The 14,433-nt window shown below is 38.2% G+C and overlaps 1 protein-coding gene across 2 annotated transcripts in view; it reads left to right on the forward strand.

Annotated features, from left to right (window-relative positions):
- VCAN (versican) overlaps nt 1-14,433 on the forward strand; it is a 112,822-nt gene that overhangs the window by 37,091 nt on the left and 61,298 nt on the right. For both annotated transcript variants that reach the window (XM_084504966.1, XM_084504967.1), the window contains exon 6: nt 3,612-3,905. In XM_084504966.1, coding sequence (XP_084361092.1) covers nt 3,612-3,905 — 294 coding nt within the window. The remainder of the gene's footprint in view (nt 1-3,611; nt 3,906-14,433) is intronic.

Consider the following 14,433-nt stretch of genomic DNA (forward strand, 5'->3'; position numbering starts at 1 on the left):
TGCTAAGTTCCTTGGAGTGGACTACAGATATAAAAACATTGCAGATAGATTTTAAATAATAATAATAATAATAATAAATCTGCCCTACTCTGGTGTTTGTGGCTATACCATTTGTTTATCAATGTTTTTCAGAGTTTCTTTGGGGTACTCTTCTAGTCTTTTGGCTGAGGAATGGAGATGCTTTCAAATATCATCATAAAGACACTTTAAAAGACTGATAGGAGCAATCCTCTTGCTAAATATGGAACCCACTCTGCTGCCAAAAACAGGAATAATTTTTACAGGCTACATGTATTAAATGCATGTTCAGAGAAGTAGGACCAGCATTCTTTTTACATACTATGAACTGAATTTCCACACTGCTGTGGGACACTAATCATGTCAGAAAGGTAACATGGATAGCAACTTATCTCATTATATGGATGGGGGAATTCTGTATGAGTTTCAATTACATAAGGCTGGTTTTAGGAAATACAAATCTTTTACATACCCCTAAATTCCAAGTGATTGCACTGGTATACACAAACAGTAGGTTCTGACAAATTGCCTCTGTGCTCTCTGGGTCAGTATATTCCTGAAGTGCTGACTTCTGTGCATGTGGTGTACATGACCATAGTCTGCTCAAGGTGCAGGAAAGTTTGTGCAGACTTGCTCATCACATATTTTTGGGCTGCTGCAAATGAAATTGATGCTATCCAGTTGATGAAGCATTTTGAGAGTTGCTTTCTTCTCAAGTGCTTGACAGAAAACATAAACTTTTTTATTATTATTTATTATTATTATTTTTTATTATTATTTGTAATGTGGCTTTGGAAGAAGATTGCAGAAAATTTATAATGAAGGGCCTTTATTAAACCCATGCTTTATTTTATTTATTTGGCAATTTGTGCCAACAATTATTACATATATCAAGTGCACACTCAAACAAACATATATACATTTATTTTGTTTTCATACTGGACAGCCAAATTGCAGAGTCATATCTCCTAGGATAAATTCCTGCTATTCCTGCAAACCACTCTTTACCCAGAACAACTGCAAGCTGCTATGTTTTAACATGTTTTTACCCTTTATTTTGTCATCTACATTCCTGAAATACACGAATATTTACTTGTTATATGATGGAATGGCAATAAAAGCAGTTTACTGATCACTCTGGTACCTTTTTGCATTCCTTGTGAATTTAACCTCTTTATTTATTTATTTATTTATTTATTTATTTATTTATTTATTTATTTATTTATTTATAATGTTAAACTGCCAAATGAGTGGCAAAGAAAAAAAATTACTTTGGACTTTACTTGCTGGACTGTTCTGGTTAGACTGCATTTTTTCTTAAACATGTGGGTGTTTTAATCATTTAGTTTTTCTGGTAGAACACCCTTTGACAAAGATGGTGTCTGCATGAGAGCAGCTGAATTCAGCAGACAAACAAAATAAATTGCTGATGGTACAGTAGAATAGATTGAGTATAAAGGAAGACATACCACCCTTCTTTTAAAATTTCACTGCCCTCAGTATTGCATAAACAGGCATGTTCAAAGGCAAATTCAAGGTATATTTCTGTATAAAACTCTGCTTGTGCAATTTGGATAGGTAAGTCTCTGCAAAATACTCTACAAAAGTACAGTTTGAACTCTGTGTTTTGAAATCTCATAGCAAGACAAAACTGCTCGCTAAGTTTCCTTGCTTTAACAAGTTGCAGGTATCATCTCAGAGGATTAAATATCCACAACTTCAATGATATTATGCACAAACTTCATTTGGAGGAAGTGATCCAGATTAGTTGATGGAAAATTTGCTTGTTTTTAATCTTGCACTGTTTACCTGTTTTCCTGTCTTCAGTAAGTTTCTCCCAGGAAGAATGCTGTGGGATTTTTTGACATTATTTTATTTTTGATGCATCGTATTTATTGCGAGAAAACCTATAAAATACATTGTTTCCCTTGTCTTATTTTGTTGTCTACCTGGATTGATATTATCTGCTTTTTAATTGCAACAATTTTAACTACTAATTTCCATATACACCACAACTGTTGCATGGCTGAAGAGTCGTCAGAACAGAAGGGGCTGCTTTAGAGTGGTCTTTCTGTGCTCCGCTGTTTCATGATATTTGCCATGGGGATGGTGTTGTGGGATAGCTGCATCCACCATTCTTTATTGGCCATAATACCAGATCTGCCCCTTGATGCAGAAAAAGCTGTCTTCTGCAGAAGTGTTTAATAAAAAAGTGCATTTTCTTTATGGTCTGGAGAGCTGAATGAAGCACTCTGGCACTTCTGAGAGGTGAATGATTCTTCACTTTCCTTACCTTAAAGTGTGCCTTATAGACGTGCTCTGTCCCTCAGTAGCTACAGTACTTTACCTCTAAGTTGGACACTCCCTACAGCATGCATAAAGAAACTTACCCAGTGGAATTGATATTACAGCTGTAATAACAAATCAGAGTTTCTACCTAGGAGGAAAAAGAAAATTGGCATGTTGCCTCCTTTCACGCTTGCATTCCTTTCAAGCTCGAAACAAGCGTAATATTGAAGTGAAAGAAAGTGCTTGGGGTGATGTAGTCTGTCTGCCTTTTGCTAGGTTACCCTGAGACAACTGCTGAGGTATGGCAGATTGCATGTCCCATGTGAATTAGCAGTGCTGTCCATTGTGTTCTGGTCCACCGTACAAGGGGTGGGGAAGAGAAGTACCGTCTGGTAACAAATATTTTGAATTTGCTCTGTTTCTACATCTGAATGCATTGATTTTAGGTCTGAAGTCTGAATAAAAACTAGAAAGGAGTCAGCTTACTACTTCATTCCCAGGACACAGACATCAGAGCCTTGATTTCATTTATAGTGTTTGGGTGAACAAGGCAACAGATCCAACTGCATAATGGCAATTTGACTTTGAAGTAAAATACTTGACATGCTATTTGTTTTCTTTCAGTTTCCAACTGAGAAGTTATTATTTTCAAATTACTGTTCCATGGAAACTAAATTATAGCAGGGGCAGTCTAGATTAATTCAGCTTTTCACACAAAAAGGGCTTTGTGCACACAGCTTGCCTAGTGCATTCCCTCACCTGTGTTCCCTGTGGGGCAAGGTCCAGACTGATGTAAATACAACATTCGAAGTTGCTGCGGAGCAGCAGTGAAGAGCATTTGCTTTGTGTGTGTGTCTCAAGTGAGATTCTAGTGACGACTAAAAAGGTGAGGTAAAAGGCTTGCAGATGTAAAGGATTTGTTTTACTGAGAAAGTAAATTCTGTTGGACTGGATTTAATTAGCATAGTTGAATCACAAAGTCTACTCTAACAGAGGTCACAGAGGAGCTTCCAGGCTCCTGTTACCTCTGCCTAGAGACTGGGGAAGGGACCCAATCTCCAACCACAATGTAACTCATTGCATAATGTTTGTATAAAAATAATTGTACTTTGAGGTAGGCACATTTTCATAATGAAATCTGACACTTTTGATTTTCTGAATATCTGCTTTTTTGAGCAAAAGTGTAAGCAAAAAACTGATCAAGCAAAATTTGAAAGCAAACTTACAGGACAGGAAGAGGGAAGCTAAGTTGACTTGATCGTGGAATTTGATGCTCAGTCTTTGTTATTCTTTTCTTCCTCTAGATGAAGTGGTTCATGTTTCCGTTCCTGAGAAGCTCACCTTCGAGGAAGCTAAAGAGTTGTGTCGGAAACGAGATGGCATCCTTGCTTCTGTTGGGAACCTGTATGTTGCCTGGAGGAATGGCTTTGACCAGTGTGATTACGGCTGGCTGGCAGATGGAAGTGTTCGTTACCCTGCCTCGGTGGCTAGGCCCCAGTGTGGTGGAGGTTTACTTGGGGTGAGAACCCTGTATCGCTATGAGAACCAAACAGGCTTTCCTTACCCAGATAGCAAGTTTGATGCCTACTGCTATGAACGTAAGCGTTTTTTTAGTTATAATTTTCAGTACACTCACCACTCTAACCCTGAAAAGCATTTAATATATGTTTTGTTTCAGTTCTTGCGGTGCACATCAGTCTTTAAAATTTGTTTTATCAGTATGGCTTTGAAAAAAAAATAGAGGAAACCAAACTAAAACAAATGTCCTAAAGTAACATTGGCAGATAGAGGCAAAATTTTAAGGTAAGATTCCAGCCTGGGTACTGTTGTACTTATGTGGAGTGACACACCATATCCACAATCAGCCTGGGACTGTGGAATACATAATTCAGTGCCTGATTGCACCCTGGTTTCTTCTGTGTAAAGCCAATGAACACGAGAACTGAAGAAATGTACTTGACCAGATAAATGATTATCATCTAGCCTGATGCTCTACTTCCAGTGATGGCAGTAAGACAGGCTGTTTACAGAGTGTGTACAAGCCAGGCCTTTTTCAGGTCTCTGAGATGCCAGTGAACTGGGGGCTATCATTGGATTCAAGACATTTTGCCGCACCATATATTTTAGGCTTCTACAGTAGTTATAATTACTCACCTAATGTTTCATGTGTTGGTCAACCAGCACTGCTCTAAATTGCCTTTCTTACTGCCGCTTCTGTTCCTCCTGGTATTTTCAGAGACATGTCAAGTATTTACCACATCCACATAGTAGATTGCATCAATCTAATCCAGACCTCCTCCATGCCCGTCAGCTTTCCTTTGTCTTTGGGGTAAAATATTGCATTGTAACCTCTTCCATCTTCTATACTAGCAGCCTGGCTCTGCTATTATGGTGCAGCTACTTCTTGAACAGGTTCCATTTGTCCCAGAAGGTCCACCAGCTTCTAGTAAAGCTGAGCTTCTCTTCCCTATAACATCATCTTACCTCTGCATTATAGTTGTAGATCCCTGCCTGTCTCTTCGGCCTTCATGGAACTGACCGTGCTTCTTATGGCACCATGGTGGTCCTGGCCCCATCTGCCCAGCCTTCTGCAGAACATCCCTCCTACATTTCCTTCTGTCATTAGTGATGACTACTTACAGCTCCACTTCCCCTACACCTCCAGATAACTTTTCCATGCATATCATGATGTGCAACATGTGGGCTGCTGTGTAGGCCTTTCAAATATCACAGACCAGCTAACTGTGTCTATTAGCAGAGGAACCCATCACCTTGTTTCTGTCCTTTAAGATCCCTTCCATCACAGGACTGTTCCTGATGCAAGAGGACACTGATTCTATTGGAAGGTGGGTCACATCTAGATTAGAGTGTGTCTTCCCAGCTAAACATCCGAGGACTTGCAGCCTCCTCAGCAGCATAAGGAGGTTGGACTACTCAAGAATTTCCCTGGAGGCCTCTCTGATGAAGTTCCTTTGGTTGCAAATGGTACTATTGGCATTAAGGAGTGAAGGCAACTTGTGTTGAGTTGGTCTTTAACTAAGAAAATAGAATTTGTAGGGGGCTCAGTCCTGTGACTTGTTTTATCAGTCACAAATGCTTGAAATGTGCATTGTGTACTGTCCCCATTTTTGTGGATGATGAGCGAACTGCAGCCACAGATATTTCCAACTCAGGCTTTGAAGGCTCATTTATGACCAAACCTTACTGTCTAAGAACAAATCCTGACATCTGTTGTAATGTTATGCTCTGACTGTTCTCACACATTCTTACCTGCAATGTTTTAAATTATTATTTTGTGTTGTTCTTTATTGCTTGTTGGAAAAAAAAAAAAAAAAGATGTTGCAAAACTTTGCATGTGGAAGTAGTGGAAGTAGTCCTAGTGGACATCAAAGGAACTGCATGAAGGAGTAAGGACTGATTACGTTCAGGAGTGTTTGCTTTAATCTGCAGAGCAGAATTTTGTCAAATCACTCCTTCTGTCCATTCCCAAAATTGTCTATGATTATTTGTAAGTGTTGTGGTTAAAATTGACTAAAGTGGACATCATTCATCAGACTGTCTAAAAGGCAAAGAAGGGGGACTTTGTGGTTTGCCTGTAATCTAGTCTGTAGGTAGGACAAATTCCAAATTTTCAACACATTAGTGTGAGTGAATTTCACCCCTTCCAAACAACATGTACCTTTTCAATGTACTTTCAGAGAGTTTTACTTAAAAAAATAATAAATTAATAACATACCATGTGTCCTAAAAACATCCTTGTTAAGAATCACTCTTTCTGCAAACTGTTGCCCTTGTTTCCCAGAAAATAAATATTTCATCAGTTTGCAACCCAAGGATTAGACAGACTATGATTATGGATCATTTTACAAGAAAAGAAAAAAAAAGGAAACAGAACCAACATAATTTAGTAGAGGCCATGCTTGCTCTCTAGCAATTTTAATTGCAATCAACATTACATCAGACTTAATTAAATGCTGTTTGTTAGATGACTCAGGTTTTGCCAAATACACCTCCTTTTGTGCAAGGAAATACAGAAGTGCAACGCTGTACCGTATGCCCTCCTTCAGAATGCCTGTCTGCCATACATTTCTGAATTTTTTGATAACTTTCTCTCTCCTTCTCAGAAGGTACTCGGGATCTCACAGCAACCAGCTATAATTCTTCATTGCTTTTGGTATAAGATTTATGCATGTGGTGAGTAATGAGACGCACTGCCTAGCGTCTTGGTCTTTCACATCTCAGACAGCTGTCTGAACAGCGACTGCAGAGCGAGCCACCCTCTCCCTTTTCTGGTGCAGAAAAAGAGGGATTAAAAAAAAAAAAAAAAAAAAGGCAGTTTAGCTTTAATTTTAGGTCCTTGTTTCAAGTCTTCTTTTATCCAGAAGTTTTCTCTATCACTTCCCAATATTCAGTATTTTCAGTATTCTCAATTTCTTCCCAATATTTCAGTATTTCAGTGTAGTAACATAACACATGAAATCCTCTGTTGGCTCTGACTTCTTTTAACTCAATATGAAGTTTTATGCAGTGGTTCCTACAGTGCCAAAACAGTCCTCTCCAAGACCCTGATTCTTTACAGTTATTTTCAATGCAGTGCCGATAGCTCTTTCTGTGCTCATTAGGTGTCTCACATTACACCATTGTACTTTCCTCATCACCTGAGTACCCAATCATACCAGCAGAACACTTCTGTGGCTGAAAAAGAATAAAAGAGGGAGGTGGCTACATGCATTTATGGTCTGCTGAAAGGAAAAACAATGAGTGCCTCTGTGGATGAGGAAGGTCGAAGCTAGCTATCCAGGTAGCACCAGTGCCAAGGGTCTGCAGCACAGATGTTCATGCACTGACCTCAGTTTTTACACTGTCCCTGTATAGTTTCCTCTGCCTCCTGTACGAAAGCCAGAGAAGTTCCCATTGACCCAGCTTCGAGTGCTCTGGCCACATGCTGCGTGTTTCTTTTGAAGTGCAGTGGCAGTGATTAAAGACCTACTCTTGGTGCTTTTACTTGTGCTGCGTAAGACTATACTCCCTGAGTAAGGCCACCAAAGCAAATGCCACCCAGCCCTAGAAGGGATGAGTAGCACTCAAATTTACATGTACTCTGAAGGAATAGGTCTGTGGCAGAGCAGGCATCTGTTTTAACCATTACAAAGTTTAATCTTGCAGGTAAGAAAGGGTTTTTCTTCAGCCCTCCTTAAAATCTTCACTCCTATCTTGTGATTTAAAGTCTCTTTGATGGAAAATCTAAAAACACTAATTTTAAATTGCAGTTAAAAGAGACCTCAATCAGTGTTTTGAAAATCTGAATTACTTTTAAAAAGGAGTCATAGTGATCAAAATATATTAAAAAATATTAACTTGAGCAGTAAATTAAAACCAGTAGGCACTAATTTCAACAAAACAGCCAGTCTGGACAACATTAACTGTAAGCTTAAATTCAGCATTTTAATGTCAGCTGTTTTCTGGTTACAAAGCTACCCTGTGCAAAGTGTCTTGACTTTTGGAAAATAAAAGTGGCCCAGGATAATAATACATGATTTAAAATCTAAAAATCTTGTTAAAAAATAAAAACCTTCTTCACTTTGATCACAGATTTTTTGACTCTACAGAAACCACATGGCCCTGAGTTTCTGAAACATTATCCGTGTGTTTCATCTCATCCCTCCATGACTTTTGCCAGACTTCTTAATTCTTTTTTTTTTTTTTTTTTTAAGAGGTACCTAATCATGTATCTGATGAGCCTTGAAAACTTTCTGGTTGGACACATGATTAAATACTTGAAGCTCCTTGGCCTCCACGGATGGCCTTCATCATCAGAGGAAAAGTTTTTCAAGTGTAAAAATACAGGACTTCTAGTCACAGTTTAAAAAAAAAAAAGTAAAAAAGAATTAAAGGTAGAAGAACAGTTGTAGAACACTGGTTTTTATTTATAAGAGAATAAAACAGATTCAGTAAAGAATACTTCATTTTTAATGGGTACCTACTTAATGTTTAGCTGCTGCATGGAGCTATAGGCTATTTAATCCTGTCACCTATCCTACCCCACATCTCATCAGGTTAAATTCATCAGGATAAATCTTGCCATGGACTTCAACAGATGTTGGATTAGGCATTTTGTACTACAGCATCTGTAGAAAAATTGTGCTCCAGGAATGCACTATTGTGCACAGAAATGCAAAGCAATATATATATGGTTTTTGTCTTACATACTGACAACAAAACTGAACTAGATGAACTACATACAGAGAAGTGGTTGAAGTTTTGAAAAATAAATCTGTGTTTTGCTGAGAAACACTGGTTTATTAAAGCTGAATACTTCCATGGACCTGTATTGATTTCGGAGAACCTCTCAGCAAAACATTTTTTGCTTGACTCAAAACATGTGTCTACCATTTTGGAGTCATTTTTCTGGACTGACCATTTTGTTTCAGATTTGCTCTTTCATTTCAACTTTCTTTTTCATGCACCTTTGCCATTTCTCTTTTTGTATGATTTCATTCTAGCTGGAGATTAGAAAATTCCAGTTCAGAGACAGATACTGCATGTGGTCATCCACAAATGGGGTCCATGCTGTTTAGATTGCTCTAATACAGCCTCATTAAGAGTGGCTTCGAGTCCTCTGCTGCTCATGACTGGGGGCCTGCTTGTTTGCTGCTTTGTCTGTCTAATGCTCAAAATCAGAGTGCATTTTCACAAAGGAGGCAAAGGAAACAACAGCCTTTGTAATACACTACAGTCTAGGACTTTGCAAGACAAAAGGGTAAAATAATTGTCTCTGTGAAAGCCTCTCGGCTGCCCAACCCATAACATCTTCAACCTGAACCCCCTGTTTCTTGCCAATTCTCACTAGGATGTGGGGTTTTGTAACCTAAGGTGACTTGAAAGCAGTGTTTTGCTATGCAGGCTCTTGAAGTGGGGAAAAAGAAAAAAGTCCTCCAGCACGAGCCACCACAAGCACAAATTGTTGCCCAGAAACATCGAATGAGCATGACTTGTACGGCAGCAGAAAGGATAAAATTTTTAGGCATAGCTCAAAAGCTGGCAGAAAAATTGTTGTCCTCCCTTTTGCTGCATGTGACTTAATTTGGAAAACTTTGAATAACTAGGCAGATCTATCCTTCTCCACAGCAACCGTCGGTAGCTACATATCCCAGCTATTTCCTGGATTAGAAGATTATTTCCAGCCTGATGTCGGGGACAGTATTAGGGCGTATCTGTGCATTTTTTATCAGTTTTAGAAAGACTGCAGAATGCTGGAGACATTAGGCACGGTGATACTCCATAAACAGTACTGTAAATCTGAGGAAAAATTTTTTTTTAAAAGTTCATCTTAGGAGAAGCACAGTAGAGTAGTGAGAATATTAAAGCCAGCATCCTCCACCACTTCACAGCTCAGTCTAGTATCAGGATGGTCAAAATACCTTTGAAAGGCAAGCATTTGAATGTGATGGCACTGACCATAGAGTATGCAAGGCTGTTTGCTCAGCTTATGCTTCCATTTCCTCTCAGTAGAGTTGAGGTCTTATCTACACACAGTTCTCTGGCTTTTATTATTTTGCTGAGGTGGTGGATTTCTGTTCTTCTCTCACATATGCTTAATGAGACCTACATAGCCGCAGAGATCTCCAGAAATAAGTTGGACCAGGTTCAGGAGGAATACATTCCCAAAGCTCTCTGCAGGGTCTGTAACAACAGGCAGACATCTCAAAGGCTGTGCGCAATAACAGCTTCTAGCGTGTTTCTTATCCCATCCTGCCACGTTCACATGGTGGAGGAATTGTGAGAAGCCATGCAGGCCATGCTGAAAATGGGCAAGAAGGCCTCAACTTGTGCCACACACTTCTCTAGTACCTGGCCCATAGAAGGAGGAGGAGAAGGAGGTGGTGGCATGTTGTGAAGCATGAAGACAGAGAACTTGGTTTATTAGTCAGCCCCCTGGACCAAGTCCTCTAAAAGTGATCCAGCTGCAGCCCTTAGGTGGCTCAGGAGGTATAGCTTCAGAGGGATGTGCTGTTTGTCAGCTAAAGTGAACATGCAGTTCCCTGAGTGATATCACAGGTGGGTTCCTGGAGAGCATTCCCTGAGGGCAACCACTGTGAACTCAGGGAAAGGGTGGAGAAAGGGGGACATGGTGGCAGGCATTTTCCTTTCATTCCCTCAGATAGCTCAGAGGACCAGGAAGCAAGGGTGGGATTAGGAGCAACAAAGGGAAGAGGTAAAAGATCCACTCTTTAGGTATTTAAGTGGAGGAAAAATAAATTGTCTTTGCTCTTTATTATCTGTGCTCACTGCTGTGGGAACTGTGTAACTCATGGGACACACGGGTAATTTGTCTCCTTTCACAACAGGTGGGGAGAGCAAAGCAGCAAGATTTTTGGTGTCAGTTCCTGACCAAATGACAACCTCAGCTCTCTTCATTCTTCCATCATTTATTATTATTACTGCATTCAGAAGACAAAGATCGTTGGTACTGGGACACATATTTCATTAGGAAGAGCTGACTAAGGAGACTCACCTGTATTTTGTCTTCTTTTGGCAGTTTCATTATGAATAACGCGAAAGAGAAATGCTTTCTGCTATTGTTCTTTGTAGATAGGCAGGTTATAATTTGTTCACAGAACAACACTTACATATGGGGAAACTAGGAGATAACATCCTTCCCCCTTTAACCATCTGACTTCAGATGTTATGAAATAGCAAGCGGTTTCATTTAACAAGATTTGTGATCACAGAGCTCATAGTACTGCTGTCTTCACTGTTTTCTTAGCTGGCAGAAAGGAACCTTAGCCAGTACTATGAAGAAGATGCATAATCTTTTTTTTTTAAGTTTTTCTTGCAAATTAGTTAGACTGCTGGCTAGCTATTTATTTTAATTATTATTACTCTTTTTAAAAATGCCATTTAGTTTCTCTGGTTTTGCACATATTGTGTGCAAAATGATAAAGGATACTGCATTTGGATTTTTTTTTTTTTTTCATTATATTTGGCTCACGTTTTGATGTCAAAACACAGTGTAGGTAAGTGAGAGTATGTGCCTGGAGTTATGGGGAAACTATATATCTGCAGTATCAGATGTTGAAGCCTCCTTATGGTCTCACACATCCCATGTGAAATGAACAAAACTCCACATCCCCTGTCTGCCCTTCTGCTTCCTGAAATGAACAAGAGAGAGGGTACTGAGTAAGTATAATAATGACAAATTTCTGGATCAGTCTGTAACCCAGAGGACCAGTTTTTATTTTTTATTGTTTTGATCTGGTCTTACTCTTAGGCTTGTCCAGTAAGTTAAACTCCAGCTGGCATAGCTTGCAGAGACATGGGAACTTTGAAGGCTGTCCTCTCCACCAGGTACTGGTAGAAGGGAAGGGCCAGGCACCCAGAACAAACTTAAAGCAGCAAACAGGAATGGACATGTAACAGTATATTAAAATGAAACAAATGAATCAGCTTGCTAGTGTAGACATCATGCTAAAAGTGAGTGGAAGATATTGAACCATTAATTTGGACTCTTTCAACACTAGTGATATTTTGGAAGAGTTTATTTTGGCTGCTAGAATCCACAGAAAGAATTCAGTATTTCCAGGACTTGCTGTGATTTAAAACATTTTTTAATTGTTTTGAGTGTTGGCAATGACTCAAAATAATCTCTCTCCATTTTTTTTTTTTTTTTTTTTTTTTTTCCTTGTTCATCCAGGTTCCTAAGTACATTCCTAAATGTAAACACACAAGCAATTTTTCTGAGTGCAAAGGAACTGCTCTAGTGGTTCTTTTTAGGCACATGGTTAACATTTTGTGGAATTGATTATGCTGAAAGTGTATATATAAAAGTTATAATATATATATGTAATCTTTAAAGTAAGCATTTTCTCCTCCAGAAAGTACACCCAGATATCCTGAAATTATTATTAAACAGCACAGAACATATTAAAATCCTTGTTTCATAATTGCAAAGTCAAACCATATATAAAGTAGTGCAGTGTGATTTCCTGAAAATATTGAAAAGATATTAAGCTTTAATATTGCTCCATTATTTTAAATCCTTAGTTAAACAATGGTGGGAGAGAAAAGGAAAAAAAATGCTGCACGGTGAAAACATAAAATAAATAAACAGAGAATGAAAATATGTAGTATCTCTGTAAAACCATATACTACATCTAAAACCAACTTCATTCAGGCTGTTTAATATAAAAGAAATAGATTAAAAACCTACATGATAGTCTTTGATATGAGCAGCTGTTGGTGAGATAATTTGCTTTCTTGCTTCTAATATGTTCATGAATTTTATTAGGAAAATTTGTCTCATGTCTTGTACCAGAAGAATGACAAAGGAGATAGCATATTGCGTGCATGATGCAAGGAGTACGGTAATACAAAACATCTGGGTGGAGAGGACAACAGTTCAAACTGATGACCAGCCTATTAAAAAGGCAACCTTGTCTTTGCTTTTCTCTTTTCTCACAATAAAAAAAAAAAAAAAGAACATTGATAGATTTCTCCGTGAAGAAGCATCTTTTTTGATCTGCTCAAAAAAGATGAAAAACTTGAATGATGTTTATCAAAAGCTTTATATATCGTATTTACGATGAGGCAGTTTTAGGGGTGCTTAAGTTGATAGGAACCAGAACTGCTCTTTGCATACTGGCAATTGCCTGTCCGCTTGCATAGAAGAGATTTGGTTGCTTATTGATAAACACTTTAAAATACATACATACTTTTCTTAAACCAATATATGAATTAATATTTACTAAATCAAATGCACTTGGTATTTGGTCAGACTAACTCCATTAATGCATACACCTATTTTATCAAGTAATTAGCAGATAATGACATATGAACAACTAACTGTATCTTAGGTGTACACCTGTGAACTTTTGGGTCTATCAAATATTTCCAGGAGATTGAGAAATTATTTAAATAGTTGTAAGTGTACACAATTTCCCAGCAGTGAGGAAATAAAATTACCTTTTTCTTCACAGATTGTAAAATATTTATTCACGCCCTCATTTTTGTGTAGCTTTGTTGAATAGTATTATATTGAAAAGTAATGTTCATCACCCTTGAAATACAGTAAATGGACACTGAATGAGTAAATAATGTTGGCTGGAAGGCAAATTTGGTCTGCATTAGGGAAAACCATTGTGTGCTTAGAAAAGATGATACAGGACTATATGTTGCCTGCTTCCCACCTTGCCATAAAGAAGAGCTGTAAGACAAACGTGTGGATTCTTCTGTAGAAGAGTAGCAATTACCAACTACCACTCAGCAAAGCAGTGCTAACCTATCTATCACTTTTGAGGTGAAACCCTGTGGCTTAAACCAACCCGATGCACTCAGCAATGAAAAGCAGTGTAAGGCATAGTACTGTTTAAACTTTCAGTTATATGAGCACTGTCTCACACTCAAATAACACATGAGCAATGATAAGCAGGCACTTCAGGTTGTAGAAATCCAAGACTCAAAACCCACTGTTGTTAAGGCTGTGCTTTACTTAGTGGGATTTCAAGAACTTCACTCCTTCCTGTTCAACTCAGTGCTTTAATGTACAAAATAAATAAGTAAGTAAGTAAATAAATAATATATATATATATATATATATATATATAAGTATCTGAATCTCCTTTATAATGCCACATGCATGCACAAGAAAGATCTGACATATGGTAGGGAATAAATCCATTCCTTTTTCTGCTGGCAAAGAAAACTACCACTTTTAAAAGCAGCGATGTCATACATTTCTAGCCTCACAATTTCCTTTTCACTTTCACTGTTCTTTCAGGAAAGTTGTTTTTCCTCATTTCACTGCTCTGTAAATCCACCTGTTCTAGAAATCCTAAGCAGACAGCATCTGGCAAGCCGCTTCTGTCTAGGTCAGGGTAAATCAAATAGCACTCTTGCAAAGGTGGCACTTTCAAAGTTTGGTGTGTGAAACTGAATAAATATTTGTCTGTCCCTAACTTAAGCATGCAGAATCCATATCTATAATATCAAAGAATCACCCAATTAGGCATGGTTGCGTGAAAGTAACTGATCTGTGCATACATACTGGGTATGCTTGAGCATAAACTCTCTTAAAAATATATGCCTTCAACTGAGCCTTCCTATTTTTTTTTCCTTTGTTTATGCTCT

Source organism: Aythya ferina, assembly GCF_964211825.1.
Source record: "Aythya ferina genome assembly, chromosome: Z".
Classification (NCBI taxonomy): Eukaryota; Metazoa; Chordata; class Aves; order Anseriformes; family Anatidae; genus Aythya; species Aythya ferina.